This window comes from Somniosus microcephalus, chromosome 14, assembly GCF_052327205.1.
Source record: "Somniosus microcephalus isolate GS21.2 chromosome 14, FLI_Smic_1.0, whole genome shotgun sequence".
Classification (NCBI taxonomy): Eukaryota; Metazoa; Chordata; class Chondrichthyes; order Squaliformes; family Somniosidae; genus Somniosus; species Somniosus microcephalus.
In genome coordinates, this window is record NC_141000.1 from 42,937,771 (window position 1) to 42,957,569 (window position 19,799).

At 45.3% G+C, this 19,799-nt stretch overlaps 1 protein-coding gene across 2 annotated transcripts in view; it reads right to left on the reverse strand.

The window, feature by feature from the left end:
• Positions 1-19,799, reverse strand: part of vegfd (vascular endothelial growth factor D) — a 95,585-nt gene that overhangs the window by 14,921 nt on the left and 60,865 nt on the right. For both annotated transcript variants that reach the window (XM_086006516.1, XM_086006517.1), the window contains exons 2-3: positions 7,733-7,925; positions 7,446-7,636 (exon numbers count right to left, since the gene is read on the reverse strand). In XM_086006516.1, coding sequence (XP_085862642.1) covers positions 7,446-7,636; positions 7,733-7,925 — 384 coding nt within the window. The remainder of the gene's footprint in view (positions 1-7,445; positions 7,637-7,732; positions 7,926-19,799) is intronic.

Genomic DNA, 19,799 nt, shown 5'->3' on the forward strand with positions numbered 1-19,799 from the left:
CACTCACTCCAATCTACTTTAGACAGTACCCCTGAACGTTCTAGTGCTTCCAGCTCCGCTTCAACCGCAGGTCGTATTGCATAGGGTACCGGTCTGGCTTTAAAAAATTTTGGTTGTGCATGTTCATCAATCTTGATGTTTGCCGTAATTCCTCTCAGTGTTCCCAGTCCCGGCTGGAACACCTCTTTAGCCTCATCCAATATTCTGGACAATCGTTTAGGTTTGACAGCTGTTTCCCCGGAATCTACCGTTAGTGCTTTCAAGGAGTGCCAGTCCATATTCATTTTCCTAATCCACTCCCATCCTAGTAGCGGTGGACCTCCTTCAGGTAGCACATATAAGTCCATTACTTGGCTTCCTTTGCCCTTGTGGACCACTTCTACCTCTATTTTTCCGATGGGGTACACTCTTTGCCCCGTGTACGTTTTCAATATAATCTCCGTATCCTGTAAGGGAATATGTTGGAATAACCTTCTGTAATCTTTCTTATTCATGACCGTCAATGCCGATCCAGTGTCCAATTCCATTTTTACTTGGACTCCTGCTATCTTAAGAGTGACCCAAATTGTCTGGAGGTCTGTATCCTTACCAACGTTGTGTATTCTTAAGCTATCCAGTTCATTACTGCTAGCGTCTGAATCTGACTTCTGTTCGGTCAAACTGTTCTTTGTCACCTTGTGTACCTTTGCATATTTTCCTTGCGGTGACTTTTTATTGCTGGTCTTCTTTCCTGACCGGCATACTTTAGCTATGTGGCCAAGCCTGCCACACGTTCTGCATTCTTGGTTTTTAAACCAACACTGGTTCTGATCGTGCGTTGTCTTTCCACAACGATAACATTTGACAGAACTCAAACCCAATTTGTTTGTACCGAGTTCCGGTGGCCGTAGCTGCATTACTGCCGTGCCTCTCGCTGCGGCCTCGTGTGCTGCTGCCAAAGTGACCGCCTTCTCAAGAGACAGCTCATTCTCCTCGAGCAGTCGCCTTTGTGTACCCTGTTTAAATAAACCACACACAAATCTATCTCGAAGTGCCTCTGTCAGTCCCGTTCCAAACTGACAATATTTTGCTAGCTTACGTAATTCCATCAAATATTCAGCATTGCTTTCATTTTGCAGCTGTCTTCTATCGTAAAATTTAAATCGTTCCGCTAGCATCAGCGGCGTGGGGCTAAGATGATTTTTTTAGGACAGTAACAATCTGTTCGAACGTCTTATCCGCCGGTTCATCTGGTGATAACAGGTGTTTCAATTGCCCATATGTCTTCGCACCCATTAAGTTTAGTAATGTTAGTGCTTTATCTGTCTCAGGAATTTTATTTGCCTTACAATAGTTTTGTATGCGTTCTACATACATAGCCCAGTCTTCTATATCACTGTCGAAGGCATTAATGTTCCCATGTTTAGGCATCGTAGCAATTTATCGTATTTTTAATGTTATCTAAGATGGCGGCTTCCCGCTCTTGCCGTCGTCCTCCGCCCACAAAATGGCGGTTTTCCTGCGCTTGGCGGTCTTCACCCGTCCCCCGACGCTGTCTCCGCTTCACCGCGGCTCTCGCGCCTTCAGGTTCCCCAGACGCTGCGCCTTTAGCCCGAATGCGGCCCTTATCTCCGGTCGCGATCGATGTCCCGCGCTGCGCCTCTCGCTCGAAAGCGGCCCGGCCCGTATCTCTGGTCGCGATTGACCTCACCGCCCTTATTCCTCCGTCTTCCCAGCCCCGTCTGTACAGCCAACGCGGTTGACTTTCTGTCGCGTCGCTGCCCGGCTTACCCACCACGAGGTAGTAGAAGAAGCTGACAGTCGCTGATGGAGGCTTCGAGGTCCGGATGTCTTCTGCACTCCGGTTGCTCGATGCCTGCCGCTCGACTTGTCTTCCCGTAGGTGATGAGGGTGGAAACCTCTCTTCGACGTCCTGTCTGTGGACAAAGTCGCCGTGGAAATTACTGCAGCAGGGTAAGAATCGGACTCGTCACCACTGTTAAGTCTGTGTGTTATAGTGAGAATTACTACACAGACCACAAGAGTAAATTCAACAGGTCTTTACTGGTTGGAGGTCGGACTATACTGAATACAATATTATTACACTGTGCTTATATACCGGTGTGGTCACCACCGGTATTACGTACACAGTAGCCAAAGAAAGTAGTACCTTTCTTAAGGTGGACCAGGCTTAAGTTCTCTTAAGGTGGAACAGGTTACATACACCACAGTATCAGAACGCCCCTCCCCTCTTTTATCAGCGGTGGAAACTTAGAGGTTGAAATCTAGCTGCCATATTAGTAACAAACCCGTTAATAGTTTCATATAAAATTCCTGTGTCTGCTATTTTAATGAAGGGATTAATTTATAAAAGGGTTTGTTATGATAACAGACACATGAACTTCACACAAACACATTAACCCAGTTGTTATTGATCGCGTGATCTCAAACTAAAAGTTGACACCAATGGGTCTAATTGCAGTTGAACAAGAACATGCAGCATTGTGCTGCTCTGCTATTCAGCTCATTTTATTAGATGTAAATGAACATGACAATGTGAAACTGGAGCTCAGGTTACAGTGCAGTGGAAAAGTCTACATTTGCGGAACTCTGGCAAAGCAAGCTTTCTCGGTCCGCCGTGTTTTCCCTTCTGAATAGAGTTTAGGCCTTTGCTAGGTTTCTGCTAACAAAACGAAACAAAATGACAGGTCTTGAAATTTTGGGGTCCCCGCTCTACCACCAACAGTGGAGGACTCCCGATCGCCAACCTCAAATGCAACGGATCCCATCTCAAATACTAGGGGCAGGGTCATAGAATCATAGAAAGTTACAGCACAGAAGAAGGCCATTTCAGCCCATCGTGTCCGCGCCGGCCAACAAAGAGCTATCCAGCCTAATCCCACTTCCCAGCTCTTGGTCCGTAGCCCTGCAGGCTAGAGCATCCCAAGTGCACATCCAAGTACTTTTTAAATGTGGTTAGGGTTCCTGCCTCTACCACTCTTTCAGGCAGTGAGATCCAGACCCCTCAACCCTCTGGGTGAAGAGATTTCCCCTCAAATCCCCTCTAAACCTTCCACCAATTACTTTAAATCTGTGCCCCCTGGTTTCTGCCCCCTCTGCTAAGGGAAATAGGTTCTTTCTATCCACTTTATCTAGGTCCCTCATAATTTGATACACCTCAATAAGGTCTCCCCTCAGCCTCCTCTGTTCCAAGGAAAACAAACCCTACCTATCCAGTCTTTCCTCATAGCTAAGATTCTCTACTCCTGGCAACATCCTTGTTAATCTCCTCTGTATCCTCTCTAGGGCAATCACATCTTTCCTGTAATGTGGCCACCAGAACTGCATGCAGTACTCTAGCTGAGGCCTAACTAATGTTTTATACAGTTGAAGCATAACCCCCCTGTTCTTGTATTCTATACCACAGCTAATAAAGGCAAGCATTACGTAAGGTGGTTACCTTATCTACCTGGCCTGCTACATTCAGGGAATGGTGGTCATGCACTCCAAGGTTCCTTTGTTCCTCTACGCTACTCAGTGTCCTACCATTTAATGTGTATTCCCTTTCCTTGTTATCCCTCCCCAAATGCATTACCTCACACTTCTCCGGATTGAATTCCATTTGCCACTGCTCTACCCACCTGACCAATTTATTGATATCTTCCTGCAGTCCACAGCTTCCTTCTTCAGTATCAACCACACAGCCGATTTTAGTATCATCTGCAAACTTCCTAATCATACCCCCTATATTCAAGTCTAGATCATTGACATATACCACAAAAAGCAAGGGATTTAGTACTGAGCCCTGCGGAACCCCACTGGAAACAGCCTTCCAGTCACAAAAACACCCATCAACCATTACCCTCTGCTTCCTGCCTCTGAGCCAGTTTTGAATCCAACTTGACACTTTGCCCTGGATCCCATGGGCTTTTAACTTCATGACCAGTCTGCCATGTGGAACCTTATCAAAAGTCTTGCTAAAGTCCATATACACTACATCAAATGCACTACCCTCATCTACCCTCCTTGTTACCTCCTCAAAAAATTCAATCAAGTTTGTCAGACACGACCTTCCCTCATGATCTCTAATAGGCCCTACCCTTTCTTTAGTTATCCTCTTACTCTTAATATATTTATAAAACATCTTTGGGTTTTCCTTGATTTTACTTGCCAAAATTTTTTCATGCTCTCTCTTTGCTTTCCTAATATCTTTTTTAATTGCACCCCTGCACTTTCTGTACTTCTCTAAAGATTCTGCAGTATTTAGCCTTCAGTATCTGTCATACGTCTCCCTTTTTTTCTTTATCCTACCCTATCGGCAGGATTTTCATTGGGCCGTGGAGTCAGGATTGGAGGTGTGGGGGGGGGGGTGGGGGTTAAAATCTCGAAATCAGGGGTCCCGACCCCATCCCGCACCCAAACCCGCCTCCGTGCCAGTTTCAAAGGAGGCGGGTATCCGCCCCACACTGGGACCCGCCTACGCGAGGCGGGAAGGGATTAGTGCCAATTAACTGCCTGTTAACAGGTAGTTAACAGGTAGTTTTTACCTAATTATGATTTTTAAGGTTGAAGTGTGGGATTCCCGATGGCTCCAAACCACGCCAAGTTAGAGGAGGCGGGCCGTCGGGTTGAAGGACTTGGAGGGGTCGAGATGTCGGTGTTCAGGTGAGTGATGTGCGCATGAGTGCAAAGGTAAGTGTGTTTGGTGTGTCTAATGTAATTAAAGACATTTAAATTACCTTTTCTTACCTTTTCAGCTTTCCTTCCTTTAGATCCCGGGAGTCCCTCATCTCACCGGCACAGAAAGCAGAATGGCTGCAAACTGTCAAAAGTGACAGCCTTCAGCTTTCTGTGCAGCAGAGATTTCTAACTGAGTCTGTGGAGAAGGATTCAGGTTAGAAGTAAGACTGTCAGTGTTTGACAGCTTTAAACAGCTGTGAAACACGGATATTTCATCTGTCAAAAGGTCTTGACTCCTGAGTTAAAATCCTGCCCTATATGTCCCTAGACATCCAGGGGGGCTCTAGATCTTTCTTTAAGGGCACATATTTGGTCAGAACCCTCCGGATCTCCTCCTTGAATGCCTCCCACTGCTCTGACACTGATTTACCTTCAAGTAGCTGTTTCCAGTCCACTATGGCTAAATCCCCTCTGAGCTTAGCAACATTTGTTTTTCCCCAATTTAGAACTTTTATTCCTGGTCTATCCTTGTCCTTTTCCATAATTATCTTAAATCTAACTGAATTATGGTCACTAGCACCAAAATGCTCCCCCACTGATATGCCTTCTACCTGCCCAGCTTCATTCCCTAAAACTAAGTCCAAAACCGCCCCCTCCCTTATTGGGCTCATTGGGTCATTTAAATAGTTGAGGTCGGTGGCTACACCTTTATGGACAACAGAGGCACCTACCCTGACTGAGCTGAGGAGTGGTATCCTGCTGCTTGGATGGTGGAGCCAAAGGGAAAAGGCATTTTATTTTCCATGAAGATAACAATGGCCAGATACTTAAAGGTAATTGGGGCCTTTGTATGGTCCAGTACTGGATCTGTGTGAGCTCTTAGCTGGTGTAGGTCCTGCTGGGAGTAGGGAGAGCATAATGGGTGGAATTTCTGGAGTCACTCAGGAACTCCCTTAGACTGCTCCCAAAGGAGCCTTTGGACATGGGAGGGGGCTGATGGAAGACTTGCCAGCTTCCCTCAGACTACATTTGAAATGGGGTGAGAGGCAAAGCAGATTTCAGTTGTGCGCCAAATTCCAGCCCCACTTCTGCCCTCCAACTCTACCAGAATTTCAGGCTCTATGCTTCTGTAATCATTTCTGCAACACGTCACTCCAATAAGCTAACTATTAAGTGAAGATATTTGGCATCTATATTGACATTGCCATCATTCAATCATTTCTTGTACCCACGCTGCAACATTTTATTTGTTTTAACTTTGCCACTCCTTTGAAAACTGCTGTTCTGTATAAGGGACAATTATTTATAATTCCATTAAAGCATTTATTTTCACAGCTTTTCCATGTGTCCTTTAAAATGACTGAACTGGATAGCATGAGTTACGGTGAAGCTGAGAAAGGTGTGGAAATTTGCTCAGGAGCATTACATTTTTCCACCACTGGGACAACTGCCTGCACTTTACATCATTAACCTTTGTACCACGTGTTGTTATGTGCTCTATAACGCTTTGCTGAATTTTGGCTCAATAAGTCTTATTTGCAAAATGTTTGGTTCCACCCAGATTACATTGCAGTTGCTCCTCCCGCTGCTTCAGAACTGCAGTGTTGCAAGTTGGATTCTTAGGGACAGAGTAATGCAGAGAATATTGCCGTTAGACTTTTTCGATCACCCTTCAGCTTGAAATGTTTTTGCTGGAAGTGCGAGCAGTAACGAGAGGGACAACAGTCTATCTCCTTAACCAATGAGATTTAAGGATGGAGAAAGGAGAAGGAACAATGGAGAAGGAAATAAGGTGAATTAGAGTCAAATCAGGTACAGAAATGGAAATAAATTAGATAAAAGACAAAGAAAAAGTAAGAAAAGAAATTAAAAATGTAATTAAAAAAAAATCTCTAACAACAATTTACTAACTGGAATTGAGACTCCACAGTTTCAATTGCGATCTTTCTGGGCCAAAGAGGTTGAGTGGCATTGCAAGAACATAAATCTTGTCATTAAAATGGTACTTACCCTGTTAAGTATCAGCCCTAACTATCTGCAGTGAGTTTAATTGGCAATTAGGAATGTGGGAACAGGAGGAGGCCATTCAGCTCCTCAAGCCTGTTCCACCATTCAATTAGATCATGGCTGATCTGTATCTTAACTCCATCTACCCGCCTTGGTTCCATAACCTTTAACATAGGCAATTTTACCTAACAAAAATCCATCAATCTCAGTTTTGACATTTTCAATTATCCTCAGCCTCAACAGCTTTTTGGGAGAGAGAGTTCCAGATTTCCACTGCCCTGTGTGTGAAGAAATGCTTCCTGACATCACCCCTGAATGGCCGAGCTCTAATTTTAAGGTTATGCTCCTTGTTCTGGACTCCCCCACCAGAGGAAATCGTTTCTCTCTGTCTACCCTAACAAATCCTTCAATTATTTTAAACACCTCAATTACATCACCCCCTCAATCTTCTATATTTGAGGGAATACAAGCCTACTATGCAACCTGTCCTCATAATTTAACCCTTTTAGCCCCGGTATCATTCTGGTGAATCTGTGCTGCACCCCCTCCAAGGCCAATATATCCTTCCTGAGGTGCGGTGCCCAGAACTGAATTCAGTACTCTAAATAGGGTCTAACCAGAGCTTTATAATAAATCCATGTGTAATGAAATCATTAACTGGAAAGTACCAAGGGGGCTCATTTTGAAGGATAGTACAGTTTTCATGTACTAAGTGTAACCAACTAACTTTCCAATGTAAACAAGATTTACTTTCTTAAAAAAATAAACTACACAGCCACCTCTTTGCGGATGTAGGAAGTGCTGATGTTCTTGCAGACTAGACTTTCTTCATTGCAGCATCCACCACATCGAAATACAGACACGCATGGAGGTTTGAAGAAGGTATTGGTGCTTCTTCCAAGCTCCTTAGCAACATCAACACAGGATTCCCTGGGGACACATTGCGTCCTCTGCCATTCATCATCGATGGCTACATTGAAAACAAATAGCAAATATGCTGTAAATGAAACTTCCCACGTTTATTGCAAATATAAAAAGGAAGAGGTTTGGAAATAAATAAGCTTACATTTGAGAGTTTCTGCACCATAGTATGGAGAAGCGAACCTGGTTGATCGTGATCGTGTGTCAAAGCCTGCCAGATATTTGAATTTTTGACGGCATTTCCACTGTTTCCAATCTGATGAGTTAATAATTGACAGTAATTCCCTCACATTTGAAGCCGCTCTGATCTGTTGCTCTAAACTTGCTCTCTTCTGCTTCTGAAAGGGAACAGAACCAGAAACATAACACAACGAAAGAGCTCTCTTCGTTCAGCAATGCTCAGACTCAGCTTTACAGCCTTTTTGGTAAATGCAAATCACGTAGTAAAATTAAATAAACATGTTCATTGATTAAAACATACTATTCCTATTTAGAAAGTAACTTTTTGCTCAGTGAGTTTATCCAGTGAATGATAGCAAAATACTGCAAATGCTGGAAATCCGAAATAACAACAGAAAATGCTGGAAAAACTCAGCAGGTCAGGCAACATCCGTGGAGAGAAATTTGAGTTGACGTTTCGGGTCGAAACCCTTCTTCAAAACTGGAAATGGTGAATGGCTGGCCCATGCAGACCAGCAAAGCCTGAGGTATGATCTGAATTAGTTTCTTCAGATGAAGTAGCACTAGCCATGCTGGAATTGGCCTCACTGCCCTGGATTAGGATGGGGAATATCAGTCAGGGTCCCTTCTCTTCCTTACAACCCAGCGACTCCTGGTGGAAGTGTGTGTGTGCGCATCTGGGGTTGAAGACTCAAAGTCACCCTGCTGACATTCATTGCCAAGACTCACAAATGAATATTGGTATCTTGGGCAGGGTACAGACACACACAAAACCACGACCACAAATGGCAATGCCTTCTGGAAGAGGAAGGGAGAAACATTGGCCAGAAAAAAAAAAGTTTCTTTAATTTGCCCCTATAGTCGTCTCCTAAGGTGCCTCCCCAATACACTGTCTCTCAGCCTCTCTTATAGCTGCTTTTGATGCTTCTGCTAAGAGATACATAATAGTGACTCAGATTAACTTGTCTACTTGTCTCCCAGCTTCCTCCTTTCTTCTCTCTGGGGAAACACAAGCAGAAGGTGTAAAGTCTGCGCCTCAATAATACACGGACTTCGGGAGAACAGTTTAACAGGTACTTTACTGAACAAGAGGCAGCTTGAAACTGAAACTACAGAAGCCTGCTAGGGCCTTTTATACAGGGGTGGTCACTGCCGGTACTGCAGTCTAAGACCAGTTATTCCCTTAAAGGGACATACACAACAATTCCTCCCCTTTTAGATAAACAGTACATAACATTCATTTAACAACTAAATAATAACTAATTACAATTACAATTTTCTCAGTAATATATATACATCAACTGGAATAGTCATTTATAAGTTCAGTCTTTGAGGAGGCTTCCTGATCCGGACTGGATAGCGCCTTTCTCGAGTATCCTGTTCTGGCGGTGGAGTCAATTCTGGCTCATTGTCATTGGTTGGTTCGTCAGCTTCCAATACCCCTGCTTCTGAGGTAGATGCAATCTGTACTTCGGGCTCATTACCAGGTGCACATGCTTGTGGTATAGGTTTGGCTTGTTCCTGTGACTCTAGAATCTGGTCAGCATGGCATCTCACGATGCTCTCTCCAATGTCCACTGTGTACATTAGTGGTCCCTGCTGTGTGCATATCGTGCCTGGCTGCCATTTTTCTGTTCGGTAGTCGCAGGCCAAGACTGGTTGCCCTATCTTGAAGCTCCTGGTTGGCTTTTCATTTATGTGCTGGAACTGCTTATCCTCAACATCTCGTCTTATGTTTGGTTTGAGCAAATCCAAGCGACATCTTAGTCTCCGGTTGAAAAACAGTACGGCTGGAGTTTGGTTGGTTACTGCATGTGTCGCATTCCGGTAAGCAAACAGGAAGTTATCCACCTTGTGTTGCAGTGGTATGTTGTCATTATACATTGCCTTTATGGCCTTTTTAAAGGTCTGAACAAACCTCTCAGCCAATCCATTTGTGGCTGGATGATATGGGGCAGATGTGTAATGTTTCACCCCATTATTCTTCAGGAACCTCCGGACATCCTCTGACACAAACTGTGGGCCATTGTCGGAACAGATCTGTTCTGGCAACCCATTCCTGGCGAAGATGGTCCTTAGGACTGCAATAGTTTTCTCCGTGGTGGTGGAGGACATTTTAATGACCTCTGGCCATTTCGAATGGGCGTCCACAGCGATTAGAAACATTGAGTCCATAAATGGACCAGCGAAATCAATGTGTACCCGTTGCCATGGAGATGAGGGCCACTCCCATGGATGTAGCGGGGCCTGTGGTGGAGCGTTTTGGACCTTCTGGCATCCTGTGCATCTCTTGGTCATATCCTCGATTTCTTTATCGATTCCCGGCCACCACACAAACGCCCTGGCTAGGCTCTTCATTTTTACCCCTCCCAGATGACCCTCGTGGAGCTCATTGAGTACTCTATCTCTCAACTTGGGTGGAATTACCACTCGGGATCCACACATCAAGGTTCCCCAGCACACTGACGGCTGTTCCCTCCTTGGCGAGAATGCTGGCAACAGTGAGTCGCCATATGCTGGCCATCCCTTCACCGTCAAATCATAGACCCGAGAGAGTGTCGGGTCATTTCGGGTTTCCTTCTCAATACTTGCGTTTGTAACAGGCAAACATTCGACTATGGTCGCATGGAATATCTCCACCGGGTCCACTGCAGGTGCTTCTTCCGCCGTAGGCAACGGTAGGTGCAACAGCCCATCAGCGTTTCCATGTTGTTTCGTACCATTGTACTCTATGTCATACTGATGTGCCCCTAGAAAAAGTGACCATCTTTGCAGCCGTTGCGCCGTCATCACCGGAACGCCCTTCTTTGGGTTAAAAAATTGAGACCAGGGGTTGATGATCAGTCAGTAGGGTGAATTTCTGCCCGTGCAGATAGTGATTGAACTTCTTCACCCCCCACACCAGGCTGAGGGCCTCCCTGTCAATCTGGGCGTAGTTACGCTCGGCTGAGGTTAGCGAGTGCGATGCAAAGGCTATTGGCCTCTCTGAACCGTCACGGAATTTGTGTGACAGCACCGCTCCAATGCCGTAAGGTGACACATCACATACCAACCGAATCGGTAGTGTTGGGTTGTAGTGGGCCAATACTTCTTTTGAAGTGATTTGGCATTTACATTCCTGAAAGGCACGCTTACACTCATTACTCCATTTCCATGTTACACCAGTTTGAAGGAGGGCGTTCAGTGGGTGCAGAATTGTAGATAAATTCGGCAAGAACTTATGGTAGTAGTTTACCAACCCGAGGAACGACCTCAGTTGCGACATATTTTCTGGTGCTGGAGCCTTGACTACAGCCTCAATCTTGTCCGGCGACTTATGCAACCCTTCCTCATCAATCATGTGGCCACAATACGAGATTTGTCTCCTGAAGAACTCACATTTGGGACGGTTGGCTTGTAGCCCATATTCCTGCAATCTCGTGAGCACCTGTTCCAGGTTGGCAAGGTGTTCATTGTCATTTTCGCCCGTAACCAGGATGTCGTCCAAATAACACTGGGTCCCCGGGATCCCTTGCAGGACTTGTTCCATTGCCCTCTGCCACATAGCCGGGGCTGATGCTACCCCAAATACCAGTCGATTGTGCTGGTAAAGGCCTTTGTGAGTGTTTATCGTGAGGTATTTCCTAGATGCTTCTTCCACCTCCATTTGTAGATACGCTTGAGCCAGGTCAATCTTTGTGAAACGTTTCCCTCCAGATAGTGAGGCGAAAATATCTTCTATCCGCAGAAGCGGATACTGTACTGTGTGCAGGACTGGGTTCACAGTCACCTTGAAGTCCCCACAGATGCGAACCTTCCTTGGCTCCCCAGGCGTGCTGCTCAATGCTTTCTTCATTACAGGAACGATGGGTGAGGCCCACTCGCTCCAGTCCACCTTAGACAGCACCCCCGAACGCTCCAGACTCTCCAGTTCAGCTTCCACAGCTGGGCGTATCGCGTATGGCACCGGTCTGGCCTTGAAAAATTTTGGGGTTGCGTTATCCTCAATCTTTGTGGTTGCCTTTACTCCTTTTAGAGTCCCAAGTCCTTGTTGGAACACCTCTTCCTCGTCAGATAGAATTTGTGACAGACGTCCAGGTGCGACGTCATCATCTTTTTTGTCAGTCACAGTTAGTGCCAGAATGGAATGCCAATCCAATTGTAGTCTTCGGATCCATTCACGTCCCAATAATGGTGGTCCTCCATCTCGTAGTATATACATGTATAGTTTCTGTGTTTCCTTTCCGTTATATTCAACTGGCACCCTTATTTTTCCTCTGGGGTAGACCTTTTGCCCCGTGTATGTCTTCAATACAATGGACGTGTCCTTTAAGGGTATGTGTGAGAATAGCCGCTCATAGTCTCGTCGATTCATGGCAGTTAGGGCTGATCCTGTGTCCAATTCCATCTTCACTGGGGACCCTACTATCATGAGGGTGACCCAAATGGTTCGGTGATCTTCTTTTGCGATCATGTTGTGTAACTTTAAAGAACTTAGTCGCCTGCTCCCGGAGTCCTTATCACTCTCCTGATCTTCTGAACTACTATCTGTCAGTTTCTTTACTTTCCTGTACTGTTCCTTAATAGTTCTTGTCGTGTTGGTCTTCTTTCCCGACCTGCAGACTCTTGCTATATGTCCCATTTTCCCGCATTGCCTGCATATTTTGTCTTTAAACCAGCAGTCCTTCTGCTCATGGGTTGTTCTGCCGCAGCGATAGCACTTTTCGGCTCCATACGCCATTTCGTTAGCGCTGTATTCTTGTGGTTTCTGTTGTATTTCCGCAGCTTCCCGTGCTGCTGCTTCGTAGGATACTGCCACGCTGAAAGCCTGTTCTAACGTCAGGTCCTTTTTTGAAAGTAGTCGTTTCTGGGTTCCTTCACTCTGGAGCCCGCAGACAAACTTATCCCGTAAGGTGTCTGCCAGTCCTGCTCTGAACTGGCAGTGCTTTGATAACTTGCATAGTTCCGTAAGATAGTCAGCATTGCTCTCATCTTTGTGCTGGTTTTTTTTATGGAACTTGAATCTTTCTGCTATCAGCAGTGGTGTAGGGCTTAGATGTTCCTGTAAGATATGAACAATCTCCTCAAAACTTTTCTCCATTGGGGTAATTAAATTCCGCAATAGGCCGTACGTACTCGCACCCATCAAATTTAATAATACCGACGCCCTCTTTCCATCAGCCACCTCATTTGCCTTGCAGTACACTTCAATTCTTTCCACATATGTGGTCCAGTCTTCTACCTCGTTGTCGAAAGCAGTGATACTGCCACTTTTCGGCATCTTGGGCGATTTAAAATGGCGCCTCTCATGCTTTTGCTTCTTCCCCAATGGAATAAAATAGCGCCTCCCGCGCTTTTGCTTCTTCCCCAACGGGATAAAATGGCGCCTCCCGTGCTTTTGCTTCTTCCCCTTACTGCCACGCTGCTCCTAGCGTTCTACGGGGTAATGGCGGCGACCCGCAGCTTCGGCGTGTCTCGCTTTCCTTCCCCCCCATTTAGTTTCTCTCCGCTGTCCTGTTCTCGAGCACCGACCGTGCCCTGTGCGCTCCACCCTCTCTCTCTTGTTTTCTTTTCCCGGCGACGCTGCGCGGCCCGATTTGTAGAGCCGCTCGATCGAGCTTGAGCCCGCCGCAGTCCGGAAGGGTCAGCGCGCTACCTGCTACCAGCACGATTCGCTGGAACTACAGTCTCTCCCGCAATTCTCCAAACACCGATGGATTCTTTGGGCGGTTGCCCTCGGTCGACGCCCGTTGCTCAGACTACGACCTTCCAGGACCTTCCTTTCAGGCGAGATCCCCGTGAGATGATGCCACACTGCAGGTGAGTTCGAACTTACTCGTCGCCACTGTAAAGTCCGCGCCTCAATAATACACGGACTTCGGGAGAACAGTTTAACAGGTACTTTACTGAACAAGAGGCAGCTTGAAACTGAAACTACAGAAGCCTGCTAGGGCCTTTTATACAAGGGTGGTCACTGCCGGTACTGCAGTCTAAGACCAGTTATTCCCTTAAAGGGACATACACAACAGAAGGCACATCTCAGCCTCCCCCCCATGGCCCGGCTTAGACCAGGAACTCACCATGTGGGGCGTGATGGGAGTGAGCCCACATCTGACCATCCTGTGCTCCATCTTTTTGTTTTCACTTTCGTTTTTAAAGACTAAAGTTTAAATTTCTAGCAATTTTGGAACAATTCTGTGGTTTCTTAAGACAGCAAAGAGTTACTCATGATATCTCATGTTTAGATCTGCCAACTTAATCGCAAAATATCCAAGGATAAAAATAATCACAATTACTAATAACTGAAACCCATACAACACATTGAGATAAAAGGATGAGATAAAACATTATTGCTTCAATATCTTGTGACGATGAAAGCCTTGATCTTAACAAAATTCAATTGTCCTCATTTCCAATGTATTTTCTGTCAAAGCTGTGTGTATTCGATCTATGGGATGACTGTACTCACCCGTAGGCCCAATGGAAGTGCCGGTTTCATGCATGCACTGTGCATGCGCGGGAAACCGGAACTTCCATTCCCTCAAAGGAAGGGGTTCAGAAGTCGAATGCGTGCACCGGAGAGGCAGCGCATGCGCATGGAACTTACGTTTTTTTTGCAGGTTTCTCTGGGAGGGTAAGTCTCCAGGAGTTGCACATGTAAAAAGCAGGCACAAGGCCTGCTTTTAACAAGGTAAGTGGTGAATTAATTAAAATTAAAACATTTTTTCCGCAGGTTTATTATTTTTAAATACTTTAAAGAAAGGTAAGTTTATTTTAGCCCCGTTAGAAAATGTAATTAATTTTTTCAAAAATTTAAATTATTCTTTAAAATAGTTATTTTATGTAATTTATAGCTATTTTAAAAATGTGATTTAAAAAAAATATTTATTTGAAGTTTTAGTGATGTTTTGGGGCTTATAGTATTTATAGTTTTGACAGCTCTTCCTGTCAATTTTATGAATGAAGCATTCCCTGCTACCATTGGCTCTCCATGGCCCACGTGATCCCAGGGGGTGCATCGAACTAACTGCGCCCCTGGGATACGCAAGCACTGTGCGCTGGCAGTTGGAGGAGGCCCAGGATCGGAATCCCACGCAGGCCCACAGCTCAACGGCCGGCGCGCTAGGTAAATCCGGCTTGCACCCGCGGGAAGCCTCCGACCCGAATTTCTGGGCTAATATTAGAGCCAGATTGGAATCATTCTGAAACTGGCATCAGGAGGTGCTGATTTCTGCTTTGTGGTAACAGAATGAAGTGAAGAGAGATACATCATTTACAAGGTACACTGCAACTCATTACCCCTAACCAGAAGCTACCATGTGAAGAAAAGATCCTCATCCCGCACCTCCGCTTACAAAAGCTGAGTATTTAGCATTGCTCTGCTGTCTTTTCTTTATTTCCAAGTCTTAGCCACTAACTTTGGAAGAAGATGTAACACCAGAATCTATTTGCAAACATGTCAACACCAGCTACCACCTGAGCCACTGGACTGGGAGGGCTGCTCTACCAAAAATGGCAAAAGAACCATGAATTCAGGATCTCAAGTAACTAACAAAACCTGTTTTATCATACATAAAAGATAGTAAATAACCTAACATCACATGGAGAGGTGAACTCTCTAAATTTCCCTATTAGCAATCATGCGATTCTGTGTTGGGTATCTGTATATTGATCTGCACAATCATTGTGGTATATGCTTGATTCACAGAACACGACAGCGCAATGAAATGAGCTAGCTCATATTACTGGTAAACCAACCAATTGTAACTTGAAGTCTCAATGCTATATTAATTTTCTTCGGTTTTATATATTGATGTTATGTCTGTTTTGCCCAATTTTTTCGTACAGCTTTAGCTTGACTAATTGTAGAAAATTATCCATAAAATTTGATCTCAAGCAGAGTTTGATTTCTCATACATAAAATAAAATGTACATTGCAGTGAATGAAAATGGTTTTATTGGAAGAGATTGCATTGCCGATGTTCAGAGGGCCGTGTTACCATTTTCAGGTGCTCACCAGATAGTGTTTCACAAATTTGCTGGAGTTCTTTGAGGATGTAATGAGCAGGGTGGATAAAGGGGAACCAGTGGATGTGGTGTATTTGGATTTCCAGAAGGCATTCGATAAGGTGCCATATAATAGGTTACTGCACAAGATAAGAGCTCACGGGGTTGGGGGTAATATATTAGCATGGATAGAGGATTGGTTAACTAACAGAAAACAGAGAGTCGGGATAAATGGGTCATTTTTTGGTTGGCAAACGGTAACTAGTGGGGTGCCACAGGGATCAGTGCTGGAGCCTCAACTAATTACAATCTACATTAATGACTTGGATAAAGGGACCGAGTGTAATGTAGCCAAATTTGCTGATAATACAAAGATAGGTGGGAAAGCAAGTTGTGAAGAGGACACTTGGGGCTGGATTTTACCAGCCCTGAGGAGGCAGGTCTGGAAGCGGGACTGCTGGGAAAACCCCCAAAAATGGGAGCGGGTCCCGAACCCACTCCCAACCCGCCTCCAACCAATCTTCCCGGGAGTCGGGTACCTGATTTGCGCAGGGACAAGACTCCTAGCGGTGGGAAGAGGATTATAGCCACTTAACTGCCAGTTAACAGGTAGTTAACAGGCAGTTAAGAGGCTTTTTCCCCTTTTGAGACTTCTGCTGCGGGCTTCCCGATGTCAGGGAACCCCGCCAGGATAAGTGAGGTGTGATGTGGGTCTGTTGTTATGTTTGTGTATAGATGACAGCTGCAGAAGTGGTGTGAAGGATGCAATGGGACACTGGTGAGTATCAGAGGTAAGGAAATGTTGGGAAAGTCATTTTTAATGTGTTTAGATTTTTCTGTAGGTGACAAGCTTTGAAGTGTTTGTGTGGCCTCACCTCATTGGGAGAAGTGACAGATCGCTTCTGTACCCTCACCTACAGCTGGCATCTGTTTTATCCTAAGGAGAGAGTCATTGGAGAGCCTGGGTGGAAGGGCTCACCTTTGTACAGTGATTGTCAGTGTTTGAGAGCACCACAATGCTGTCAAACACTGACAGATCATCTGTCAAAAATAAAAGTTCGTGTCACTTTAAGAAAGCCGGCAGATGAAGCGTCATCAACTGACGTCACCTGACACCAGCTTTCCCTTAATTGGCCGGCAAGCCCGTAGGGTGGGCATAACGAGGCCAATCAGGGGAAAATAGCGTCTGTGCATCGGACGTCGCTGCAGGTGGGACTAGAATCCGGAAGGCAGCAGTCCCGTCCCCAACTTGTCTTGGCAGGTAAAATCCAGCCCAAAGAATTTGCAAAGGGATATAGACAGGCTAAGCGAGTGGGCAAACATTTGGCAGATGGAGTATAATGTGGGAAAGTGTGAGGTTATCCACTTTGGTAAGAAAAATAAAGCAAATTATTATTTAAGTGGAGAGAGATTACAAAATGCTGCAGTACAGAGGGACCTGGGGGTCCTTGTGCATGAAACACAAAACGTTAGCATGCAGCTACAGCAAGTAATCAGGAAGGCAAATGGAATGTTGGCCTTTATTGCAAGGGGGCTGGAGTATAAAAGCAGGGAAGTCCTGCTACAACTGTACAGGGCATTGGTGAGACCACACCTGGACTGCATACAGTTTTGGTCTCCTTATTTAAACAGGGATATACTTGTATTGGAGGCAGTTCAGAGAAGGTTCACAAGGTTGATTCCTGAGATGAAGGGGTTGACTTATGAAGAAAGATTGAGCAGGTTGGGCCTATACTCATTGGAATTTAGAAGAATGAGAGGTGATCTTATTGAAACATATAAGATACTGAGGGGGCTCGACAAGGTAGATGCAGAGAAGATGTTTCCCCTCATGGGGGAATCTAGAACTAGGGGGCATAGTTTCAGAATAAGGGGTCTCCCATTTAAAACTGAGATGAGGAGGAATTTCTTCTCTCAGAGGGTCATAAATCTGTGGAATCCTCTGCCCCAGAGAGCTGTGGAGGCTGGGTCATTGAATATATTTAAGGTGGAGATACAGATTTTTGAACAATAAGGGAGTGATGGGTTATGGGGAGCAGGCAGGGAAATGGAGCTGAGCCCAAGATCAGATCAGCCTTGACCTCATTAAATGGCGGAGCAGGTTCGAGGGGCCAAATGGCCTACTTTTGCTCCTATTTCTTATGTTCTTATAGAAACATAGAAACATAGAAGATAGGAGCAGGAGTAGGCCATTCGGCCCCTCGAGTCTGCTCCGCCATTCAACGAGATCATGGCTGATCATCCAAACCCTAGCACCCGGTCCCTACACCGACAGCCGTCCCACCCAAGCCCTATCCCCGTAACCCCGTAACCCCACGTATTTAATCACCCCTAACACTAAGGACCAATTTTTATCATGGCCAATCAACCTAACCCGCACATCTTTGGACTGTGGGAGGAAACCGGAGCACCCGGAGAGAACCCACGCAAACACGGGGAGAATGTGCAAGCTCCACACAGACAGTCACCCGAGGCCGGATTTGAACCCGGGTCCCTGGCGCTGTGAGGCCCCTTGTTATTGCAATTAGCTCACATGAAATGACATGAGCCATCTCATACTCTGCTTGTTCCTTGAATCTTGGTACCAAGAAGTACCACCCTAGCAGATTGGTGACAAATAAGGCTTATTACCAGAGTAAAAATTAAATAGTAGCAAAAGATTAACCTGGTTTCCACAAAATTATAACTTTTAGCTTACAACTTCTCCATTCACAAAATAATAATGAATGGAATGCTTCACTAACTCTCTTAATAACAATGAACCTGGATAAGAGTCTGTAACACAAAACTTAAATGTCAGGTTTGCACTTCCCACCCAGCCCTCAGATGTTCACTTCTACATTAACAGAACAAGTAGAACTGTTGAACTGGTACCAAACAGCCTGGGCAAAGAGCTGTAATTAATCCTTCTCCTCAGCGATAAAGACTATCAAAAGGTATCTTTCACATTGAGTAAAGGTATTGACCACAGTCGGGTATAAAGAGCTAAGATTGGTTTTCCAAAACTCATTTCTTGCAATCTCACCCACTTTAATCCCAAAGCAGCTTTCTTTAGGTAACTTTCAGTGGACAGTCTGGAGGATTCCAACATGAGTATGAATGTTGCAAAGCAAGCAAAGGGGTCTGCTTACAGAAAATGTAAATGGATGTGGCTACATATTGGAATAAAAAACATTGGCAGCAATTACAAAGCTTGATAATATTTAAAGTATATTTCAACATGTTCAAACCTTGTTTGGGTATCAAAAATGCCTGGAAATCCCAATGGCTGGCACAATAAATGTGGAGGCAGGAAAGCAAGGGGAGGATTTTAAGTAGGAACAGGAAACCGCGAGTTAATCTCCTGCCTGCCAGTGATTTTAACTGGCAGGTTTTGTTTAAATTCTGCTGGCCCACTTGCAGCCTACAAGGGGCGGTGAGAGGGCACAAAGTGGCTGCAGGCAGGTGAAGATCGGGCAGGCCCATGCCACCTGCTGGTTTCTTAGCTACGCGGCGAGGAGGGGGTTTCGTGAGAGCCTCGGGGCAAGGGAAGGAGGAGAGTTTAGGGCAGGGAAGACCACAACCTTCCTTGTGGAGGCCACAGGAGCTCTCCTGCTCCATCTGACCCTCAGAGGAAGGTTTCTGACTTACCTTCTTGGCCTTTAGGTCCTTCCTGACAACTGCCGGCCTGCTTTCACTTGGCGGGAAAGACTTCCCTGCTTAAGCCCAGATTAAAGGGTAATCAGGCTCTAATTGATGTAATAGGACCCTGATTTGTATCAATTCATAAGGCCCTTGCTTGCTTTATGCAGGCCCTCAGTCACCGGCAGATCCCCGCAGCTTAAGATGCCAGGTGTTGGGAAAGGGCTGAATTCTGAGCGGGTAACTAACCCACCTGAGTTTGTTGTGAAATCTGTGTGGATTTTATATGTTCCACCGTGAATGTCTAATTCATGTGTTTTAAAAAAAATGTCTTCAGATATTATTTCATATTTTCTTCTTCTTCATTTTCTATGCTCTCCTTAGACTGCACGTCTTTCTCTAGTTTAGAGGGCTAGGTAAGGGTC